This window comes from Oncorhynchus kisutch, linkage group LG11 (genome assembly GCF_002021735.2).
Source record: "Oncorhynchus kisutch isolate 150728-3 linkage group LG11, Okis_V2, whole genome shotgun sequence".
Taxonomy (NCBI): domain Eukaryota; kingdom Metazoa; phylum Chordata; class Actinopteri; order Salmoniformes; family Salmonidae; genus Oncorhynchus; species Oncorhynchus kisutch.
In genome coordinates, this window is record NC_034184.2 from 39,844,473 (window position 1) to 39,869,977 (window position 25,505).

General features: G+C 41.1%; 1 protein-coding gene across 1 annotated transcript in view; it reads right to left on the minus strand.

Moving 5' to 3' along the window:
• The window catches only part of LOC109899697 (tetratricopeptide repeat protein 27-like), a 99,773-nt gene that overhangs the window by 52,457 nt on the left and 21,811 nt on the right, over positions 1–25,505 (minus strand). The window contains exons 5-6 of the mRNA XM_031835759.1: positions 7,703–7,871; positions 7,467–7,576 (exon numbers count right to left, since the gene is read on the minus strand). Of these exons, the coding sequence (XP_031691619.1) occupies positions 7,869–7,871 (3 nt within the window). The 3' untranslated portion in view covers positions 7,467–7,576; positions 7,703–7,868. The remainder of the gene's footprint in view (positions 1–7,466; positions 7,577–7,702; positions 7,872–25,505) is intronic.

Genomic DNA, 25,505 nt, shown 5'->3' on the forward strand with positions numbered 1-25,505 from the left:
CCAAGCTTCTGTCGTAAGAGTCAATTCAATTCTTAAAAAATTAAGAATTAGTGGGATGTTTGGAAAAACTAATCCTGTGTGAATCGTCTTCTTGAATAACGCACATGCTTGGACAATAATTACAAAACCAACGGCTCTACTAATACCGTCCGAATAGGGCTATAACATAGCAAAGATTAGGCTTACCAGTGTCGAGTGAGCCGCGTCATCCGTCAAGGATGCTCATGTGATTCCTCTAGAACGCAAATGTAGTCTTCCTAGTTGGACTCTGCAATAATGAGGTGGTGTGTGTGCGCGCGCGCATTCGTTCCAGCATGTTCACAGGAGTCAGTGACAGCTCCAGAAATCCTTGAGTCGTGCACTACTAGTTTTAAAGGTCTCTGCACTGGCTGCCTGTGAGTTTCAGAATTACTTTTAAGATTATTCTGCTGGTTTTTAAACCAATCCACAGTTGTCCACCCAATACATGTCAGATATGCTTTTAAAGTTAAGTTATGTGCCCAGTAGGTCCCTCAGGTCCTCTGGCCTTTTAACTATCCCAAAGCCTAGGACCAAGAGGCATGGAAAGGCAGCGTTTAGTTACTACGCACCCAGCCTCTGGAATAGCCTGCCAGAGAACCTGAGAAGGGCCGGAAATGTGGGCATACTTAAAAGAGATCTTAAAACATCTTTTTAGCTTTGCTTTTCCTTAGGGAGCATTTTAGTCATTCCTTTTTTGTTATCCTCTTATGTTTGTTGTGTAGTAAATATTAAAGTTATTTATTATTTGTATTTTTTTCCTGTGAAGCATATTGTGTTTCAATACATGTCTGAAATATGCTGTAGAAATAAAAGCTTGATTTGAAAAAGAAAAAAGTCATTGTATTTTTATTTATTTTACCTTTAACTAGGCAAGTCAGTTAAGAACAAATTCTTATTTACAATGACGGCCTACCCCGGCAAAACCCGGGTGATGCTGGGCCAATTGTGTGCCGCCCTACGGACAGATGTGATACAGCCTGGATTCAAACAAGGGACATTAGTGACGCCTCTTGCACTGAGATGCGGTGCCTTAGACCTCTGTGGCTCTCAGGAGCCCAAACTGTACGAGTATCTTTTTAATTACAGATGCAAAGGCCTACCCTGTTATTCTTTCTGTTAGTTTTTGTCCAATCGCAGTTGTCTCTGTCTGTGTAAAAGGTTTGTTTTCATCCTCCCTAGGGCCAGTAGTTTTTCAAGGAGTTAAAAAAACAAATGACCTGATCAGAAATCATAGGCCATACAAAACAGTTTTTTGCTTTCACAGCTGATTCATTTACTATGTCAAATGCTACAAATGGGGTAATAACCAAACAGAGTGGTTACAGCATCACTCCCTGTAATTCTTAAATCAGCGGCGTACATATTTCCAGAGTGCAGGTTAGTAGTGTAGACAGTAGAGTATTACTTTATTAATCCCAATTTGGGAAATTGTTTTAATCAAAGCATGTGTCAATTTATTTATATTTTTATGGTTCCGCAGGAGATGGCTACCGTTTTACGGTCCCCTAACCGATTATGCGTGTTTTTTCATGTTATTTTGTACATAATGTTTCTGCCACGGTCTCTTATGACTGAAAAGAGCTTTTAGATATCAGGACAGCGATTCAAATCAAATCCAATTTTATTGGTCACATACACATTGTTAGCAGATGTTAATGCGAGTGTAGCAAAATGCTTGTGCTTCTAGTTCTGACCGTGCAGTAATATCTAACAAGTAATCTAACAATTTCACAACATCTACCCTATACACGAGTGTAAAGGAAAGAATAAGAATATGTATATATAAATATATGGATGAGCGATGGCCGTGCGGCATTGACAAGATGCAGTTGATGGTAGAGTACAGTATATACATATGAGATGAGTAATGTATGGTATTGTGACGTAGAAGTCCGTCACTGGCCGCGGGCAGAATTTGGTTCTTATATATACACATATTCATCACTCCTCCCTGCGCCATTATACCATAAGTTAACAATGTGGGTCGACACACAATTTAACTTCTGTCTTGGTGCATGCATTTCACACTTGTCAATGTTCATATTTGAGAGATACAATAATTATTATACTTATCAATGTTGTGGATGAGCGCATTGTTTGTTTGTTCTGTTCCTCTCTCTCCATCTCTGTAGCTTCTGGGTATGCTGGAAAAGGACCCGAGCTAAGGGAATTGGGTTGGCTTTATAGTGCCTGTCCCAAATGGCTCATTAATGCATATGGGCATATTGAAAGATATTGTCAGTAGTGATGTAATGTTGTAAATGTTATGTTGTGATATTGTTTAAAACCGTGTTGCAATGTATATCCTTTAGTATGTTTAGTTCATGGAAAATGTAGGTTTGTATTGTTAATTGATTAATTAATTAGGGTTAATTGTTCTGAGGGGAGGGGCTAGCCCTAGAAAAGGAGCCTCTCTCCAGTCTCTAAGGGGGATTTTTTGGATTGAGCTGTGGATGGGGCAGCATTGTTGTTAAGCTGTCCCATAAGGTAGACGTTGATGGCAGTACTGTTGTTTTCTGTTCCGGAATCACTTGTAAATAAACACCTTTGCACAGAAGAACTTTTGCGGTTCCGCCATCTTTTTATTTTTATAGAGGTTAGGTTATCCAGTTGAGCCATCTGGCCTACTCTACGTGACAGGTATGTAAACATTGTTTAAAGTGACTAGTGATACATTTATTACATCCAATGTTTTATTATTAAAGTGGCTAGAGATTTGAGTCAGTATGTTGGCAGCAGCCACTCAATGTTAGTGATGGCTGTTTAGCAGTCTGATGGCCTTGAGATAGAAGCTGTTTTTCAGTCTCTCGGTCCCTGCTTTGATGCACCTGTACTGACCTCACCTTCTGGATAGTAGCGGTGTGAACAGGCAGTGGCTCAGGTGGTGGTTGTCCTTGATTATCTTTTTGACCTTCCTGTGACATCGGGTGGTGTAGGAGTCCTGGAGGGTAGGTAGTTTGCCCCCGGTGATGCGTTGTGCAGACCTCACTACCCTATGGTGTGCCCTAAGGTTGTGGGCGGAGCAGTTGCCGTACCAGGCGGTGATACAGCCCGACAGGATGCTCTCGATTGTGCATCTGTAAAAGTTTGAGTGTTTTCGGTGATTACTTACCCTGTACTGAAAGAAGATTGTTCATTAACGAGTCAGACGTGAAGGATTTACTTCAGACGCCCGACAAGGCCCTCATCCTCACCATTCGTAGGAGAAAGACAGATATTGGGGACGTAGGCCTGGGTGCCTTGTAAGGATCTGACGGCGAGTGCGTAATCTGCCTTAACCAACGGTCCTATTAGCCAACATACAATGATTGTATAATAAAATAGACGAACTACAAGAACGTATATCCGAACAACAGGCCATCTTAAGTTTCACCGAGTCGTGGCTGAACGATGACATACACCTGGAGGGTTTTATGCTTTTTTGGCAGGATAGAACAGCTGCCTCCGGTAAGACAAGGGGTGGAGGTCTGTGTATATTTGTAAACAACAGCTGGAGCACCAAATCTAAGGAAGTCTCGAGGTTTTGCTCGCCGGAGAACCACACTATTTACCAAGAAAGTTTTCAATATTCTTTGTAGCTGTCTATTTATCACCACAAACCGATGCTGGCACTAGGACCGCACTCAATGAGCTTTACACGGCCATTAGCAAACACAAAAATGCTCATCCAGATGCAGCGCTCCTAGTGGCCGGGGACTTTAATGCAGGGATACTTAATAACCTTTAACATAATTTCTACCAGCATGTTACATGTGCAACCAGAGGGGAAAAAAACTCCAGACCACCTTTAATCCACACACGAAGATGAGTAGAGCTCTCTCTCGCCCTTCATTTGGCAAATCTGACCATAATTATATCCTCCTGATTCCTGCTTACAATCAAAAACTAAAAGCAGGAAGCACCAGTGACTCAGTCAAAAAAAAGTGGTCAGATAAATCAGATGCTAAGATAGAGGACTGTTTTGCTAGCACAGGCCGGGATTCTTACGATGGCATTGAGGAGTACACCACATCAGTCACTGACTTCATCAATAAGTGCGTCGTCGTCGCCCCCCACCCACCCACCAGTGACTATGTACATACCCCAAGCAGAAGCCATGGATTACAGGAAACATCCGCACTGAGCTAAATCTGCCGCTTTCAAGGAGCAGGACTCTAAATGGGAAGCTTATAAAGAAATCCCGCTATTCCCTCCGACGAACCAGCAAACAGGCAAAGTGTCATTACAGGACTAAGATTGAATCGTACCGCACCAGCTCCGACGCTCGTCGGATGTGGCAAACGAGCTAAAATACTTCTATGCTCGCTTCAAGGCAAGTAACACTGAAACATGCATGAGAGCATCAGCTGTTCCATAAGACTGTGATCCGACTGGGGCGGCAGTGTAGCCTAGTGGTTAGAGCATTGGACTAGTAACCGAAAGGTTGCAAGTTCAAATCCCCGAGCTGACAAGGTACAAAATCTGTCGTTCTGCCCTTGAACAGGCAGTTAACCCACTGTTCCTAGGCCGTCATTGAAAATAAGAATTTGTTCTTAACTGACTTGCCTAGTAAAATAAAGGTACAAAAATGCTCTCCACAGCCGATGTAAGACCTTTAAACAAGTCAACATTCACTTGGCCACAGGGCCAGATGGATTACCAGGATGTGCGCTCTAAGCATGCGCTGACCAACTGGCAAGTGTCTTCGCTGACATTTTAAACTTGTCCCTAACCGAGTCTGTAATACCAACATTTTTCAAGCAGACCACCATAGTCCCTGTGCCCAAGAACACTAAGGTAACCTGCCTAAATGACTACCAACCCGTAGCACTCACGTCTGTAGCCATGAAGTGCTTTGAAAGGCTGGTAATGTCTCACATCAACGCCATTACCCCAGAAACCCTAGACCCACTCTAATTTGCATACCGCCCAAACAGATCCAATCTCTATTGCACTCCACACTGCCCTTTCCCACCTGGACAAATGGAACACCTACGTGAGAAGGCTATTGACTTCAGCTCAGCGTTCAACACCATACTGTCCTCAAAGCTCACCAATAAGCTAAGGACCTTGGGACTAAACACATTCCTCTGCAACTGGATCCTGGACTTCCTGACGGGCTGCCCCCAGGTGGTAAAGGTAGGTAACAACACATCCGCCATGCTGATCCTCAACACAGGGGTGCGTGCTCAGTCCCCTCCTGTACCCCCGTTCACTCATGACTGCATGTCCAGGTACAACTCCAACACCATTATTAAGTTTGCCGATGACAACAGTGGTAGGCCTGATCACCGACAACGATGAGACAGCCTATAGGGAGGTCAGACACATGGACGTGTGGTGCCAGGACAACAACCTCTCCCTCAACTTGATCAAGACAAATTAGATGATTGTGGACTACAGGAAAAGGAGGACCGAGCACGCCCCCATTCTCATCAACGGGGCTGTAGTGGAGCAGGTTGAGAGCGTCAAGTTCCATGGTGTCCACATCAACAAACTATCATAGTCCAAACACACCAAGACAGTCGTAAAGAGGGTACGACAACGCCTAATTCCCCTAAATTTCCAGCACACAATGGCATAGGTCACTACACTCGCCACAACACTGCTATAGAGCATATGAAGCATTTTATCACATCTATTAGATCTTAGATAATTTAATGTTTGGACAGACCATGGGGCTAAAACTGTGGTGTATACATACCATCCAACAGCGAGAAGTCAATTACTGGTACAGATGTGGTCAAGTATAATGAAATTAAGATTTTTCATTTCATAGTCAGAAAATACCTGGTCAAAATTAGGCAAGTGTTTTTACCCTATTTGTTGTAAGTTGCAGATGCCTACAAAGTCATTAAAAATGTGTTTAACCAGTGTTGATAAGAGAATTAAATACAAAACCATGAATTGAGTTAAAAAGGCAAGCGGAGAGGGCATGTGCTGGAGAGGAAGACAAAACTACCCTGAGGGGCTTTCAAGGCACCTCCACTTTCAAATATTTATACAACAAAATAAATAAACTATATCCTGATTAATAAATCAGAAATACATAGTTGAGGATTTAAAGAAAATGAAAAACAATGCATCAGGGGTTAATCAATAGCAGCAGAAGACTATTGCAATCAGTCATTGTATGGAATGTCCAGGAGATCTTTTTTCATTTTGTATTTGAAGGAGGGCAGTTCTTGAGGTGTTCTGGGAGATGTTACCCAAAATAACAGAGTATTGAATTTGAAGAGATTTTGAAAAGAAACAGGGAGAATGTTCATTTTGAATTAGAATACAAAATGACAAATTGAAGTTGATTGATTTCTTAAATGTTGAGAATTTGAAGATAAGAGTGGAGAGAAACTGGCACGACTGTCAGAATGAGTTGCCATCCTCAAATAGTCTCTAGACCAGAGGTGTCAAACAAATTTGGGCCCATGGGCCGCATTCAGTCTTCAAGGTCTGGAGAGCCACACTGAAAATGTGTTATATTTCCTCGCCGTCAAAATAAAATAAAAAGTCCTCCATCCATCATTTTTTGAATGTTCTATCCTCCGACTGTCTAGCTTTCATTTTGGTGTTCATTAGAGCTGGACCCAGTCAAGAAACTGCATGAATGAAGGTTCATTATCATTTCTACCGTTTCCATTTGTTTTCTTTGTCATTTTAAAGTAGAAAGCATTCAGAAATTATTCAGACCCCTTCACTTTTTCCACATTGTTAAATCACAGCCTTATTCAAAAAAAGTATGCAATTATTTACCCCCCCCCCAATCTACACAATATACCCCATAACAACCAAGCAAAAACAGGTTGACACACTTCAATTCAATTCTCAAAATAAGGGTGGATGCAAAGATGAAGCCTAGGCTGTATAACAATAGAAATGCCTACTTGGATCACATGTGTAACTAGACGATGAAGCTACACATTTCATCTAATTTAGAACCGAGAACTTGCGAGGAAATCTGTGCTGAGAGGAGTCTCTGCAGATCATGCAGGCCAGGGATGAGGTGCCTTGCAGTGGCAAGCGGAGTGGATATGGAGGAGCACGTAGGGGTGCATGTGTGTGTGTATAGTGTCAGGGTTTCCGTTAGGAAAATGTGGCGCCAGACACTGAACGGGAAGATTTTTTAATTTACCTGCCATTTGAGAAATTTACCGGACCCATATGCATTCGGTCCGTAAACCCATTAGGGTGTCCACCGACGGGGCTCAGAATGACAAAAATCACATTTAGATAATGGTAATTAATCTTAGCAGAACATACAAGTCCTGTAATGAAGCAGCGAGCGAGTGAAACATCTCCCTGGAGTCAATTTTCATCCTGATCTTCCAAGGCTATTTCAGCGCCACAACATGATATCAGTTATGGTCGAGGGGTAGAGATCCCCCTCTGCTGGAGACACTTAGTATCAGACTGGATTTGCCCCCCCCACGTGAGTGAGGGTGAAGGTGAAAGGGGTAGAGAATGCTTACCTTGGGCAGGCAGGCCAGTGGGGTGGGGGAGGGGTCAGCTCAATGTCTAGCTCGGGAGCTGGGGTACCCTCCTTACTCTTGACATCCAGGATCAGCTGGGCAAGGAAGTTCTGCTGGAAGCGAGTCCGTTTGCACAGAGCACCCGCATGGAGAAAAGACCACGTTACACTTCCATGACCAAAAGCGTAGGCCTTCTAAAGCCCAGGCTGTTACTGTATGTTGAGACTATTACTTACCTATCATGTTCATCTCTAGGCCAATTAGGAGAGTTCCTTGGCCCGTTGGAAGTGCTCCTTGGCTGGGTTGTTCTCATAGTAGGTCAGAGAGGTGAAGCCACATTCATGGTGGAACTGGATGGACAGTTCTGGAGGGTTCCATCAGAGAACAGAGGCTCACACGTCATTACTGCAGAGAAGATGAGGGGTGTTAAAATTAGAAGATGTCCTTTTTCTATTTCAGTTAAATATATTACTATTTGCATTGATATCATAAATCAGTTCAGCGGTGAAAAAAAATGAAAAAAAGATTACATATTATTTTTCACTTCTTCCAAGTTCTCAAAACATACCACATCCCATTTAGCACTAAAAGATGGCACATCTACTACTAAAACAAAAGTATTCAGCATTACTTTGATCACGGACGTCCCCTGAAGACCATCCAACGGTCAATTAAAGCTCAGTGCACCTACAGACCAATCCCATGAGGCCGTTGGTCAGCAACATCATGAGCGAGAGATACCTTGAGGCGACACATTAAAGAGAGAGGTGTTTTGGCTTTGTCCTTGGCTCCACCTCTCTCCGTCTGACATGATTACCAGTTTGGTGTTGTTGAAGGCTGTGCGTGGTGTGGAGATTATTCCTTGCTTCTAATGTGTATAATTCATGGTGCAGTGTACTCTCACGTTCCCCCATTCAAAATTTATAGAGGCAGCCCAGGCCAGCGCCAAGGAGATTTACTTTGCGCCTTGTCACCTTCATACAAGGAAATTGGCTTCTTGGGCTATTGTGAAATGTGCAAGGGGAGGGGACAATTTACTTATTTCTTTTACACAAATGACTTGGAGTCAAATATTGATATAATAATGTCCAAAAACAATATTTTGCGATACGTAACTATATTGCCCACCCCATTACTAATAGCTCACCATTTCACTTAGCTTCAAAAAGTTATCCTATTTCATGCCTACTGATCACAACCCTGGCAGCAAATGTGTACAGCGTGACGTGCAAGCAACCATATTACATTAGCATGGGCCCACACAGAACAAATGAGCATTTATCTTGACGGGTTTCCAGCTAATCCTTTTTATTAAGTCTTATCTGGGCATTGTTACAATGAACACTGACTGATTAATGAATTCTCAGGAAATATTATGGTAGAGTGAAGAAGAGAAAATGAAAACAGGTCACAAAATAACAGTCGATGCTTGAAATACTTTTATCCCATTCTCTCGGTGTCAACTCAACCCAACAGCAATGCTAGGGAAAGAGAAAGGGAGAGGGTGAAATTGGATCGTAAAAATCCCCTTTTCCATCTGCATGCCTTTCACAACCCGGAGCTCAGAGTAGTAAAAGGGATTGTGTGGTCTTTTGCTGGCTGCTCCTCTGGAATACGGATTGGCTGTTTCATAGCCTGCAGAATCTGGTCACCCTTCACACACTGTTAAGCACCCCTCACACACCCCCCCACAACAAAAATCAGCAAACCAACATCTCAAGCCTAGCAGAAGTCAACTATAATTAAGCAGAACAATCTTAGACTGTGATCTGCTACTAATGACCTGGTGGCAGGACGGTAGGACAAACCAACGCTGGGAAAATAAATGAACTATAATGAGCTTTGAAACCACCCTGAAAGGAAGGGGGGGGGGGGGGGGGTTCAAGACGGATCAGAGTTAAGAAAGTCTCATTTTCACAATTTCTTAAACTTGGAGGAAAAAGGGGAAAACTCAATTGTGCACACTAGCTAAACCAAAATCAAAGACAAACTCCATTACGGAAGGTATAAAACGTAGACGTTCTCAGAAACAAGGCGGAGCAGAGTTCCTTTGCGGAGTTCATTTTTCCAAGGCAATGTACAGAATGGAGGCGTTCATTCAGCTCATACCACAGTTGCCAAAGAAAATAATCCTAAAATAACACTTACCGGTAGAAATACAATTTTGTTCATATACAGTGCATTCGGAAAGTATTAAGACCCCTTCGACTTTTTCCACATTATTACGTTACGGCCTTATTCTAAAATGAATACAATTGTTTCCTAATCAATCTACACACAATATCCCAAAATGACAAAGCAAATAAACTGAAATATCTTACCCATAAGATTTTGGACCCGTTGCAATGAAACTGGAGGCTGAGACCCATCCTGTCTGAGCCTCCAGTATTTATACCGCAACAGTTTGTGTCAGGGGGCTAAGGTATACAGTTGAAGTCAGAAGTTTACATACACTTAGGTTGGAGTCTTTAAAACTTAACCACTCCACAAATGTCTTGTTAACAAACTATAGTTTTGGCAAGTCTGTTGGGATATCTACTTCGTGCATGACACAATTTTCCCAACAATTGTTCAAAGACAAAATATTTCACTTATAACTCGCTGTATCACAATTCCAGTGGGTCAGAAGTTAACATTCACAAAGTTTACTGTGCCTTTAAACAGCTTGGAGAATTCCAGAAATTGATGTCATGGCTTTGTAAGTTCTGATAGACTAATTGACATCATTTGACCGGTAGTGAGGCAAAACTTTTGACCGGTAGTGAGTGAATATGTATAGAGATTTTATTTTTTGCAACAAGAAAACAATCCAATTGTTTGTTCTATATGTTCCCTTGCTTGTTAGCCAAATAGCTACAGCTAAACAGTCACAACCTCTGCAGCCAGAATAACAGCAAAGGCGCTGCAGTTTTCTACTGACAATCATTTGGATAAATCCAAAATGAGCAGATACCTGATTCTGCCTGGCATAGCTAGAAAAGTTTACCTTCATCAGGACACGTGACACTGCTCATTACAAGGAGATCGGCATTGTATTTTTTTATTTTTATTTCACCTTTATTTAACCAGGTAGGCTAGTTGAGAACAAGTTCTCATTTGCAACTGCGACCTGGCCAAGATAAAGCATAGCAGTGTGAGCAGACAACAAAGAGTTACACATGGAGTAAACAATTAACAAGTCAATAACACAGTAGAAAACAAAGGGGGGGTCTATATACAATGTGTGCAAAAGGCATGAGGTAGGCAAATAATTACAATTTTGCAGATTAACACTGGAGTGATAAATGATCAGATGGTCATGTACAGGTAGAGATATTGGTGTGCAGAAGAGCAGAAAAGTAAATAAATAAAAACAGTATGGGGATGAGGTAGGTGAAAAGGGTGGGCTATTTACCAATAGACTATGTACAGCTGCAGCGATCGGTTAGCTGCTCAGATAGCTGATGTTTGAAGTTGGTGAGGGAGATAAAAGTCTCCAACTTCAGCGATTTTTGCAATTCGTTCCAGTCACAGGCAGCAGAGTACTGGAACGAAAGGCGGCCAAATGAGGTGTTGGCTTTAGGGATGATCAGTGAGATACACCTGCTGTATATCAAACGCCAGGCTAGAAGCCAGCTAAATCATTTATTGCTAGCGAGCCTGCAAAAATGACAACCAAATTAAAAAATATCTGTTGCTAAAAACAACTGGTCAAACTAGAAAACATGTGGGAAGATTTGACAGCATACCGCCACTTGTGTAATGACTGCAACATTAGGGACAGGAGAAATGCATGTTCATCACTCACCATGTCAGGTCATCAAATGCTCCCCAAAAAATGTCAGCAAAAACAAATAAATGCAAGCTAGTTTTTCTTCATTGGACCTGCGGTAACAATGTATAACATTTTGGTTTGTGTGATTGTCATTTTAGCTTTCTGTAACTTTGTAGCAAGTAGTATGGTCTGATGGTGTAGGCGCATATCGCAAGGTGTCACAATCTCTTTCCAACTGTCCTGTAATCTGAATTTAATGCCCATTCTAGAATGCGCTTCTCGCCAATCAGAAACAAGTATTCAACAATTATGTGGTATAAACATAAACAATAGGTACTATGTCATGTCTTCAGTGATTTGTTGCCCACCACTGCAGTGAGGATGAAAGCAAAGTACAGCGCAGCCAATACAACCACCACAGAGGCCAACAGAGAACTGCACAACAACCAAGCCATGTAATTTCTTCACAGCACCACCACACTGGGGGCTATTGGCCAACAATCTGTCAACAGTGAGAGGTGCAAACCACAGGAGAACAACTGCACATACCTGTGTTTGTGTCACCTGTATTAGGTGTCAGGTGTTTTAGTCATGAGCAATCAACAGTCACTTTGGAGAACGCAGAGGGCATGGATTTTTCGAAGATGCGGTATGACTATTAGAGAATGTCTCAGCAAACAATCATTTATTTCAATTCACAATATGGCAGTACATAATTCAATTAGTTACAAAAATAAATAACACTTAAGAGAGAAGCGAGCAAACATTGAGAGATTGCATTCAGAACCTAACATCCCCTTCGATGTGTGAACCACAGCAGAGCTGCTCCCGGGATAAATTCCCCAACATAAAAGCAATGTGTTTGGCAGCAGGGCTGGAATCAGCAGCTCTCTCCTGGGTGCAGTGGCCAAGCAGCAGTGACAGGTTGGCCATGACGCCTGGCGACCTCTCAAACTGGAGCAGGTTACTACCCTAGCTGTATGATGCATAGATCTGGCCTGGCACTGGAGGTGTCAGTACGGCTGCTTGGGTTTTTCAAACAACCCCAACGTTCTGCTGTTTTCCCTCATTGTTTCTGCCGGACCATTGAGCATATATAGACAAAACGCTAGGACGGTGTGGGTGTCTGACATGGAAAACAGACTTTATTGACAGCCAAACCGACAGGATTAAACAGTGTCTGAGTAGTCCATTGCCCTGCTATTCATTACAGGAGGAACCAATGCTGTATTCAGTACCAGTACATCTACTCATCAACTTACACTAACAGCAACTCTAGCCAGCCCACTAATGATCATCAAATCACATGTTATTAGTCACATGCGCCGAATACAACAGGTGTAGACCTTACAGTGAAATGTTTACTTACAAGCCCCAAACCCACAATGCAGTTACAAATAAGAAATAGCACCAGTAGGCCGAGGCAATATGTACATGTAGCTAGAGATATTAAAGTGACTATGCATAGATGATAACAGAGTAGCAGCTGTGTAAAAGAGGGGGGCAATGCAAATAGTCTGTGTAGCTATTTGATTAGATGTTCAGGAGTCTTATGGCTTGGGGGGGTAGAAGATGTTTAGAAGCCTCTTGGACCTAGACTTTGAGCTCTGGTACTGCTTGCCATGCGGTAGCATAGAAAACAGTTTATGACTAGGGTAGCTGGAGTTCGACAATTTCTAGGGCATTCCTCTAGAAGTCCTGGATGGCAGGAAGCCTGGCCCCAGTGATGTACTAGGCCATACGCACTACCCTCTGTAGAGCCTTGCGGTCGGAGGCCGAGCAGTTGCCATACCAGGCAGTGATGCAACCAGTCAGGATGCTGTCGATGGTGCAGCTGTATACATTTGAGGATCTGGGGACCTATGCCAAATCTTTTCAGTCTCCTGAAAGGGAATAGGTTTTGTCGTGCTCTCTTCACGACTGTCTTGGTGTGTTTGGACCATGTTAGTTTGTTGGTGATGTGGACAAGCTCTCAATCTGCTACACTACAGCTTCGTCGATGAGAACGGGGGCGTGCTCAGTCCTTTTCCTGTAGTCCATAATCATCTCATATGTCTTGATCACTTTGAGGGCACAGGGACTATGGTGGTCTGCTGAAAACATGGTGGTATTACAAACTCGAAAATAAGAGCCACATACTCTAGGAGCTCAGATGCAAAAATGTTATTACCAACGTTTGACAGCCAAGCTTGTCTTCATCAGGGTATAATCACAAACACTGCGGGATGACTCATTTATATAGTGTCAAAAGACACAGGTGTCTGTATTTTCCTTCCAGTAGGGGCGCAAATAGACGTTGTTCAGGAATATCTTGGGGTGTTAAATCAGAGTGTACCAATTGGTCTCAGATTTCTGCCCCGCGAGAATACGACCAAGGGAAGGTCCGAAAACACATTACCGAGACTATCATTGGATTTTAGAATGTGCCAATGTTTGTGAACAATTCCCTTAATTTGTTCAGAACGCTTTGAATAGCGGGTAGTAGAACACAATAATGAATCTTTTTGTGAGACTGACCTTGAAAAAGGTCAAGTTTTGTTTTGAATTTTCTCAATGGCAATATTATTCGGATCATTTTATTACAAACTCAGACAGGGAGAGGTTGAAAATGTCAGTGAAGACACTTGCCAGTTGGTGAGCACATGCTCGCAGTACACGTCCTGGTAATCCATCTGGCCCTACGGCCTTGTGAATGCTGTCCTGTTTAAAAGGTCTTACTCACATCGGCTGTGGAGTGTAATCACAGTCATCCAGAACAGCTGGTGCTCTCATGCATGTTTCAGTGTTACTTGCCTCAAAGCGAGCATAGAAGTAGTTCAGCTGGTAGGCTCGTGTCACTGGGCAGCTCTTGGCTGTGCTTCCTTTTGTAGTCTAATGGTTTGCAAGGCCTTTCACATCCGACGAGCACTTATTGATGAAGCCAATGACTGATGTGGTGTACTCCTCAATGCCATCAGAAGAATCCCAGAACATATTCCAGTCTGTGCTAGCAAAACAGTCCTGTAGCTTAGTATCTGATTTATCTGACCACTTTTTTTTTTAATTGACCGAATCACTGGTGCTTCCTGCTTTAATTTTAGCTTGTAAGCAGGAGTCAGGAGGATAGAATTATGGTCAGATTTGCCAAATGGGAGAGCATAGTACGCATCTCTGTGTGTGGAGTAAACGTGGACTAGAGTTCTATTTCACTCTGGTTGCACATTTAACATGCTGATATAAATTTGGTAAAACCGATTTAAGTTTCCCTGCATTAATGCCCCGCCTCGGGATGAGCGTTTTCCTGTTTGCTTATGGTGGAATACAGCTCATTGAGTGTGGTCTTAATGCCAGCATCGGTCTGTGGTGACATGTAGACAGCTATGTAAAATACAGATGGAAAACTCTAGGTAGATCGTGTGGTCTACAGCTTATCATGAAATACTCTACCTCAGGTGAGTAAAATCGAGACTTCCTTAGATATTGTGCACCAGTTGTGATTTACAAATATGTATAGTTCATCCCCCCCCCCCCCCCCTTGTCTTACCAGACACCGCTGTTCTATCCTGCCGATACAGCTGGCTGGTTATACGCTGTATGTTGATAATGTTGTTGTTCAGCCACGACTCCGTGAAGCATAAGATGACAGTTTTTAATGTCCCGTTGGTAGATTAATCTTCCTCGTAGGTCGTCAATTTTATTTGCACATTAGCTAGTAGAATGGAAGGCAGGGGAGATTTATTCGGTCGCCTACGAATTGAGAGGGCAGCCAGACCTCCGTCCTCTTTTTCTCCTTCGTCTCTACACGCACATTTGGGCCTGTTCCCGGGAAAGCAGTATGTCCTTCACGTCTGGCTCATAGGAACTCGTAAAAAAAAAAAAAACTTCTGCCAGTTCGTGGTGAGTAAAATCGCTGTTCGGATGTCCAGAAGTTATTTTCGGTCATAAGAGACGGAAGCAGCAACATTAGATACAAAATAAGTTACCAAAATAAGCTAAAACCACCAAAAAAATACAAACAAAAAACAGAATTGTTAGGAACATGTAAAATGTCAGCCATCTTCTTCAGTGTGAATCAGGGTATTAGCTCCATGCGGGAGAGGTGGGGCGTTGCTGCAGTATGCCAACTAACACTGTGGTACCATTCTACCTCTTAAATCTCTCATTCATCCCCCTACCATGGGCTCTCAAGGGAAGTCTCCCATTGTTGAGGAAATTAGGTATTTCACTGTAGTGCTCACTATAGCCATTGAGATGACAGGCTGCCTGGCACCAGTACCAATATTTAGATCCCCCACTCCCACCACATGCCCAGGTGCCTCAACCCACACAGAGCCCCTGTAGCAGGCCAAGGTAGGGCAGGGCTGATCCATCCTGCTTATATCCCTCCTAGGGTCTGAGGCAGACTGGAGTTCTACTGGCAGGCTGACTGACTTCATCCTCCAGGTGGGGGAGAGAGACTCCAACGCTGCTAACGTTTCCCTCCTCCACTTTCCCAATTACCTCACTCCCTCCCTCCCATGCCCCCTCGGTATTAGTCATACAGTGCGGGGGTCAGGCTCCTCAGTAGTCAGACACGAGCGGTGAGAAATGCCATGGTGCCAGCGTCAGATACATGTTGTCATGCTAGTACAGGTTGTTATGCAAAGAAATACACAGACAGGGCTCCAGAGTCTGACAATTTGAGTTGGTTGTGCAAGTTTACTTTTTAATTGGTCGCACTGGTGCAAATTCTAGCTTGTCACTTCACTCAAAAAGTTATATTTTGATTCAGTCAAACAATAGCCCAAAGTGCATTAATACCCTGAAGTGTCTGCCCTGCCCCTATGCCCGTTTATTCATGTGCTCCGACTCAATTATAGGAGAGGGAGAGAAAAATGCTTTCTGATTGTACAACATTTCTAAATGCAATAGCATTGTTTTGAAAACTACTACTGTTGTGACTGTTGAGAGGGTCTCAGCTTTATGTAGGTATTACAATTATTTTCTCTCAATATTGACAGTTTTAGCACCGTTTTAAGTATATGGCATTGAGATGTATGGAGCGCGGGAAGCGCGTGCATCTGCCATTTGAGGTGATTACATGTACTGTTAGGTTAATCAATTACACAGCTAACTAGCAGTGTATTTTATCCTCCTGAGCCCCCCAAAAAATTGTGGGTATTTGTGTTTGCTAAACTTTATTTTTAAAGAAATACGTATTTTAATATAAGTGCAAAATTGTCCTCTGTAGTGATCATTAATAAATTAATTACACAGTCCTTAACTATTCCTGAGATATTCACATACAAGAACATTTGAATATCAAAATTAATTACACACTTATTTTAAAATATCCATAAAATAAAAAAAATTGGCTAATTTTGATGGCAGACGGGGTTGAAGGTCACACCCCTACACGTGATATAATTGAAATGGATCCCTCAAATGGACAACAGCACTTCGTGCCTTGTACGACCTCAGATGCGGAACAAAAACTGATGTCCACTAGAAATATGATGTCCGCTAAAATATCTCAGGAAGATATTTTAGCAAAATAACCAACGCATTTTGAGTCCACATCTTTAGATAAATTGTTCCCTAATTAATTACCGATGGGAAATTCAATTAAAAAACATTATCCCCGGGCAACATTTCTACACAAAAATATTACATTTATATTTCAATAGAGAACAAAGAGGACGGTGTTGGTTCCCCCTTTGCTGATATAACAGCAAGGGCTGGGCTGGGCGATATGGCCTAAAACTCAGATGTTTTCTAACTGATGAGCGATTCACTATCTATACCTATCTACATATAAGGAAACACTACCGTTCGAGTTTGGGGTCACTTAGAAATGTCCTTGTTTTTGGAAGAAAAGCACATTTTTCATCCATTCAAATAACATAAAATTCATCAGAAATACAGTGTAGACATGGTTAATATTGTAAATGACTATTGTAGCTGAAAACGTCAGATTTTTTATGGAATATCTATGTAGGCGTACAGTGGTCCATAATCAGCAACCATCACTCCTGTCTTCCAACGGCACGTTGTGTTAGCTAATTCAGGTACATCATTTTAAAAAGCTAATTGATCATTAGAAAACACTTGTGCAATTATGTTAGCAAAGCCTTAAACTGTTCTCATTAAAGAAGCAATAAAAACTGGCCTCTTGAAACTAGGGGGCACTATTTTCATTTTTGGAAAAAATAACATTCCCATGGGCTATTTTTCAGGACCAGATAATAGAATATGCATATAATTGGCATCTTAGGATAGAAAACACTAAAGTTTCCAAAACTGTAAAAATATTGTCTGAGTATAACAGAACTGTTATTGCAGGCGAAAGCCTGAGAAAAATCCAATCAGGAAGTGACTCTTATTTAGAAACCTCTGCGTTCCTATGCATCCCTATTGAGCAGTGAAAGGTATATCAACCAGATTCCCTTTTCTATGGCTTCCCTAATGTGTCTAGTGTCACAGGCTTTTATTTTGAAAAATGAGCGTGAGCAACAAGTGGTCAGCTGGTGGCTCTGAGTGATTTGTGCGTAATAGACAAATGCGGCCATTGTTTCTCTCGCTCCTACTAAGAAGCCAACTGACCCGGTTGATATATTATCAAATAGATATTTGATTAAAAAAAAAAACCTTGAGGATTGATTATAAAAAACGTTTTCCATGTTTCTGTCGATATTATGGATCTAATTTGGATTTTTTTTCGGCGTTGTCGTGACCGCAACTTCTCAGCCAAACGTGAAGAACAAACGGAGCTATTTCGGCTACAAAAATAATCTTTATGGAAAAAAGGAACATTTGCTATCTAACTGGGAGTCTCGTGAGTGAACACATCCGAAGCTCATCAAAAGGTAAACGATTTAATTTGATTGCTTTTCTGATTTGTGACCAAGCTGCCTGCTGCTAGCTAGGCATAATGCTATGCTAGGCTATCGATAAACTTACACATATGCTTGTCTTGCTTTGGCTGTAAAGCATCATTTCAAAATCTGAGATGACAGGGTGATTAACAAAAGGCTAAGCTGTGTTTCAATATATTTCACTTGTGATTTAATGAATATTTTCTAGTAATATTTTTTGTCCTTTGTTTATGCTAATTAGTGTCAGTTGATGACAATTCTCCCGGATCCGGGATGGGTAGTTCCAAGAGGTTTTAAGACTAGTTGAGTATCTGGAGCATCAGCATTTGTGAGTTTCATTACAGGCTCAAAATGGCCAGAAACAAAACTTTCTTCTGAAACTCTTCAGTCTATTCTTGTTCTGAGAAATTAAGGCTATTCTATGCGAGAAATTGCCAAGAAACTGAAGATCTCGTACAACGCTGCATACTACTCCCTACCCAGAACAGAGCAAACTGGCTCTAATCAGAATAGGAGTGGGAGGCCCCAGTGCACAACTGAGCAAGAGGACAGCTACATTAGTGTCTAGTTTGAGAAACAGACACCTCACAAGTACTCAACTGGCAGCTTCATTAGATAGTACCCGCAAAACACCAGTTTCAACGTCAACAGTGAAGAGGCTACTCTGGGATGCTGGCCTTCTAGGCTGCATCCTTTTTCTTTCAAAACAAGGACATTTCTAAGTGACCCCAAGCTTCTGAACGGTAGTGTATATCTTTATCTTTTAAACGTTCTCTAAATAATCTGTTGTACAATTGACAGTCAAATACACTGCATTTAAAGCGGTCAACAATAATCCAAATTAAGTCAGAGCTTATGAAATTACACATATTCCTCCAACAACCATAAGAGCCACTAATAATTTCTCAAAATAGCTGTGCATTCTTACTTTTTATTTTATTTTTATAATCCCTGATTGTCAGGTCTTTCAATACAAATGTCCTTTTTGTTACAAATTTAACCAGAACCATGCATAATGCACTAATACTGCAGCAGGCATTATAGAAAATGAACATTGGTCTCAAACAATCTCAAGCACAGGCCCACGTGCTAGTGAGTAACCAGCTAATTAATTACAATTATGCACACACACACACACATAGTTGAAGTCAGAAGTTTGCATACACTTAGGTTGGAGTCATTAGTATCACCAGTATCTCTATTTGCACATCTATCACTCCAGTGTTTAATTGCTATATCGTAATTACCTCGCCAGTATGGCCTATTTTATTGCCTTACCGCTCTTATTTTACCTCATTTGCACATACTGTATATACACACACTTCTTTTTTTCCCCTTCTACTGTATGTTTGTTTATTCCATGGGTAACTCTGTTGTTGTATGTGTTGAACTGCTTTGCTTTATCTTGGCCAGGTAGCAGTTGCAAATGAGAACTTGTTCTCAACAAGCCTACCTGGTTAAATAAAGGTGAAATAAAAAAAATGTAAACTTGTTTTTCGGCCACTCCATAAATTTCTTGTTAAAAAAACTATAGTTTTGGCAAGTTGTTTAGGACATGTACTTTGAGCATGACAAGTAATGTTGCCAACAATTGTTTACAGACTAATTACAGGCTAATTGAAGTAATTTGAGTAAATTGGAGGTGTACCTGTGGATGTATTTCAAGGCCTACCTTCAAACTCAGTGCCTCTTTGCTTGACATCATGGAAAATCAAAAGAAATCAGCCAAGATCTGAAAAAAATGAATTGTACAACTACACAAGTCTGGTTCATCCTTGGGAGCAATTTCCAAATGCCTGAATGTACCACGTTCAAACAATAGTACGCAAGTTTACAAACAATAGTACGCTAGTATAAACACCATGGGACCACGCAGCCGTCATACAGCTCAGGAAGGAGACGCATTCTGTCTCCTAGAGATAAACGTACTTTGGTGCGAAAAGTGCAAATAAAACCCAGAACAACAGCAAAGGACCTTGTGAAGATGCTGGAGGAAACAGGTACAAAAGTATCTATATCCACAGTAAAAGGAGTCCTATGTTGACATAACCTGAAAGGCCACTCAGCAAGGAAGAAGCCACTGCTCCAATACTGCCATAAAAAAAGCCAGACTGCGGTTTGCAACTGCACATAGGAACAAAGATCGTACTTTTTGGAGAAATGTCCTCTGGTCTGGTGAAACAAAAATAGAACTGTTTGGCCATAATGACCATCGTTATGTTTGGAGGAAAAAGGGAGAGGCTTGCAAGCCGAAGAACATCATCCCAACCGTGAAGCACGGGGGTGGCAGCATCATGTTGTGGGGGTGCTTTGTTGCAGGAGGGACTGGTGCACTTCACAAAATAGATGGCGTCATGAGGAAGGAAAATTATGTGAATATATTGAAGCAACATCAAGACATCAGTAAGGTTAAAGCTTGGGTCGCAAACGGGTCGTCCAAATGGACAATAAGCCCAAGCATACTTCCAAAGTCATGGCAAAATGGCTTAAGGACAACAAAGTCAAGGTATTGGAGTGGCCATCACAAAGCCCTGACCTCAAGCCCATGGAAAATTTGTTGGTAGAACTGAAAAAGCGTGTGCGAGCAAGGAGGCCTACAAACCTGACTCAGTCACACCAGCTCTGTCAGGAGGAATGGGCCAAAATACACCCAACTTATTGTGGGAAGCTTGTGGAAGGCTACCCAAAACATTTGACCCAAGTTTAAATTGTTTAAGGCAATGGTACCAAATACTAATTGAGTGTAAGCAAACTTCTGACCCACTGGGAATGTGGTGAAAGAAATTAAAGCAGAAATATATAATTCTCTACTATTATTCTGACATTTCACATTCTTAAAATAAAGTGATCCTAACTGACCTAAAACAGGGAATTTTTACTAGGATTAAATGTAATGAATTGTGAAAAACTGAGTTTAAATGTATCTGGAGAATTTCTCGTGTGTGTGTGTGTATATATATGTATATGTATATGTATATGTATATGTATATGTATATATATATATATATATCGTGTCTTTGACATCATTACATTTTATACTTATTTTATCAAATCAATTCTCTAATTATTATTACGTGATTAAACTAATCATGTAAATGTAATTAACTAGGAAGTCAGGGCACCAAGGAAAATATTTAATATCTGATCAATTAGTCTTCTAATTAAATAATTATTCTTTACCTCACATTAGTCTCATTCCAAATGTCGTAAAACGTTGGTTATCTGCACGAACCCAGCCTTTACTATGAGTCATCCATACACCAATTGTCTTAATCATTTATTTACTAACTAACTACAGAAATGCATAAACAAACAATAGATATAGTTACAAGGAAATGATAGGGGAGGTTCCCTAGTGGGCGAAGCCGATATGACGGCTTGGCGGACAAAGGGAAGTGGGTGTGGACTGAGAAGGGCGGGAAAGACAAAAATGAGTAACTACACAGTTGATAATTATATTAATTGAAATGCTAATCCTTTGCACATGAACGCTCACTCGTTCGGGAATAATTGCAATTCATATATTTACGCTCAGTATGTCGTTGTGATCTGTTGGAATCATCAGTCTTTCTGTTGGAAAGTTCATCCAAGCGTCTCACTGCTTCCCTGGAGTATTTCAGAGTACCAAATCAAATCAAAGTTTATTTGTCACGTGCGCCAAATACAACAGGTGTAGATAGCCACCTCTGTCTGGCTAGGGGATACTCCTCTCTGAAGTAAAGTATTTTCTTTGTGTAAGTTCCTAAGACCTGTGGTTTGTCATGTCGTCTAGGGGGGGTGGATCTTTGCTATAAAGGATCCCATTTGCCATTATGTTGGGACTCTCAACTTTTCATTAGAGATACTGAACTGTTGAAAGTCAAAATGCTATTGCAAAAGCTTAATTATTATTATTAAAGGTGACGATTAAGCATAACTCTGACTGGTGTGTGTGGTTTGCTCTCATGATTTGGTAAATAGAGGAAATTTCCACGACAGCACTGGTTGGTCGGGCCAATTGAGATGGTATGTACATGAATGTATAGTTAAAGTGACTATGCATATAAGATAAACAGAGAGTAGCAGCAGCGTAAAAGAGGGGTTGGGGGGGAGGCACGCAATGCAAATAGTCCGGGTAACCATTTGGTTACCTGTTCAGTAGTCTTATGGCTTGGGGTTAAAAACTGTTGAGAAGCCTTTTTGTCATAGACTTGGCATTCTGGTACCGCTTGCCATGCGGTAGTAGAGAGAACAGTCTATGAATGGGGTGGCCGGGGTCTTTGACAATTTTCAGGGCCTTCCTCTGACACCGCCTGGTGTAGAGGTCCTGGATGGCAGGCAGCTTTGCCCCAGTGATGTACTGGGCCGTACGCACTACCCTCTGAAGTGCCTTGCGGTCGGAGGCCGAGCAATTGCCGTACCAGGCATTCAGAAATGTTCTTATAGAATAGATGTTTTGGCGGTTGTCGGTCCTCGCATCTCAGGTTCACATAATTCCTAGCTTCAGACTAGCAATTAGTATCAAAGATTTGCTCTTATTCTGTCGGGATCGATAGTCTCAGAGTTGAACCATTTTCACCCGTGTAGCCAATGCTCCACGTGGTATGGTTAGGAATTCAACAACCATTATAACCTTAGCTTATACTGAGGTTTTTGTGGTCTCTACTCAACCTTCGCCCACTCAGCTGACCGAGGTAGGCGTGGTCTCAAGAGGATTTCTTCAGGTGGGGTTTTTATTCCTAACAGTAGAAAAGGGCTGTCCCATGAGCCAGATCATGTCGGTGCTCATGGAAGCATGCCAATGACTTAGTTAAAAAGGGAATACAATTCTCTGACATTAACAGTTTAAAATCACATTACATAATTTCACAAATAGTTTCATCTTTACTCATTCATTTTATACAATAATTAGAAGCAAACCTCATAACGGAGGCTCCTGTATGAACAGAGTTATTGTAATGTGGCTGTAGTGTCTCTCATGAGGTCACAAACATGAAACAAAACGGACCAGGTCGTAGCTGTCGTTTCCACCGACCGTTCACACAATCTCCAAAACAAGGATATTGAATTTACGACCTGGGATAATAGAACCTGGATGTTGGAGGGAGAGGGGGAAGCCACTCATAATACCCAAAGAGGGCCACGTCATGACTAATATATATCACACACACACACACTTCAAGTTTAGACAATTTAGATCTAGGTATAATTTCACAAGCTCCGAATTCAGCTAACACAAAGCAGTTGAATTGTTATGAACACAACCTTCTGTTCATCTCCAACTGTTTGAACAGCATGCAAGCCTGTCCACTTTGTTCAGATGTTGAAATCAAGTCGCTTACCTTATTTCTCAATGAAAACAAGTTGCCAATTCCTTATATAATTAATTTAAAACTGCATTGTTGGTTAAGGGCTAGTAAGTAAGCATTTCACTGTAAGGCCAGAACACCTGTTGTATTTGGCGCATGTGAAAAATACAATTTTGAAACTTGAATCGTTTCATGCTTATTGCACATTTACTAAAACAGTCATTCATCCAAACAGCTAGCATAAATCTCTATTTGACTAAAATGCTGCTAGCGATACGTGGTACCGTAACGCGTGCGCAACAAACTGAGCATTCATATTTCAGAATGAATGTTCATGAGTACAATCGTGGCAAAAAGTTTTCCGAAGGACACAAATTAGAGGTCGACCGATTATGATTTTTCAACGTCGATACCGATATTGATTATTGGAGGACCAAAGAAAGCAGATACCGATTAAAATCGGCCGATTTTTATTCATTTGTAATAATGACAATTACAATACTGAATGAACACTTATTTTAACTTAATATAATAGATCAATAAAATCAATTTAGCCTCAAATAAATAATGAAACATGTTCAATTTGGTTTAAATAATGCAAAAACAAAGTGTTGGAGAAGAAAGTAAAAGTGCAATATGTGCTATGAAAGAATGCTAACGTTTAAGTTCATTGCTCAGAACATGAGAAGATATGAAAGCTGGTGGTTCCTTTAAACATGAGTCTTCAATATTCCCAGGTAAGAAGTTTTAGGTTGTAGTTATTATAGGACTATTTCCCTATACCATTTTAATTTCATTAAACTTTGACTACTGGATGTTCTTATAGGCACTTTAGTATTGCCAGTGTAACAGTATAGCTTCCATCCCTCTCCTCGCTCCTACCTGGGCTCGAACCAGGAACACATCGACAACAGCCACCGTCGAAGCATCGTTACCCATCGATTCACAAAAGCTGCGGCCCAGCACGAAAGTGCTGTTTGAATGAATGCTTATGAGCCTGCTGGTGCCTACCATCGCTCAGTCAAATCATAGACTTAATTATAACACAGAAATACAAGCCGTTTATTCTTTCAGTGAAATACGGAACCGTTACGTATTTTATCTAACGAGTGGCATCCATAAGTCTAAATATTGCTGTTACATTGCACAACCTTCAATGTTATGTCTTAATTACGTAAAATTCTGGCAAATTAGGCAGCCCAAACGATTGCATATACACTGACTCTGCGTGCAATGAATGCAAGAGAAGTGACACAATTTCACCTGGTTAATATTGCCTGCTAAACTGGATTTCTTTTAGCTAAATATGCAGGTTTAAAAATATATAGTTCTGTGTATAGATTTTAAGAAAGGCATTGATGTTTAAGTACACATTGGAGCAAGGACCGTCGTTTTTCGCGAATACGCACCGCATCGTTATATGCGACGCAGGACACGCTAGATAAACTAGTAATATCAACAACCATGTGTAGTTAACTAGTGTTTATGATTGATAGATTTTTATAAGTTAAGTTTAATGCTAGCTAGCAACTTACCTTGGCTTACTGCATTCGCGTAACAGGCAGGCTCCTCGTGGAGTGCAATGAGAGGCAGGTGGTTAGAGCGTTGGACTAGTTAACTGTAAGGTTGCAAGATACCCGAGCTGACAAGGTAAAAAGAAATCTGTCGTTCTGCCCCTGAACAAAGCAGTTAACCCACCGTTCCTAGGCCGTCATTGAAAATAAGAATGCGTTCTTAACCGACTTGCCTAGTTAAATAAAGATTAAAAGGCGTAAAAAATAAATAAAAAAAATGTTATGTATTTTTTTTTATTTTTTTAAATCAGCCAAATCGGTGTCCAAAAATAACAATTTCCGATGGTTATGAAAACTTTTATTTTTTTAATCGGCCATTCCGATTAATCGGTCGACCTATAAACACAAATATTCATTTACAAAGTTTGCTGCTTCAGTGTCTTTAGATATTTTTGTCAGTACTGTGGTGTGGCCAGTATGGAATACTGAAGTATAAATACAAGCATTTCATAAGTGTCAAAGGCTTTTATTGACAATTACATTAAGTTGATGCAAAGAGTCCCCAAATTAATGTAATTGGTTCAGAGTTTGTTTTGATATTTTATTATTCATTTATTTTCCACCCCCTTTTTCTCCCCAATATCGTGGTA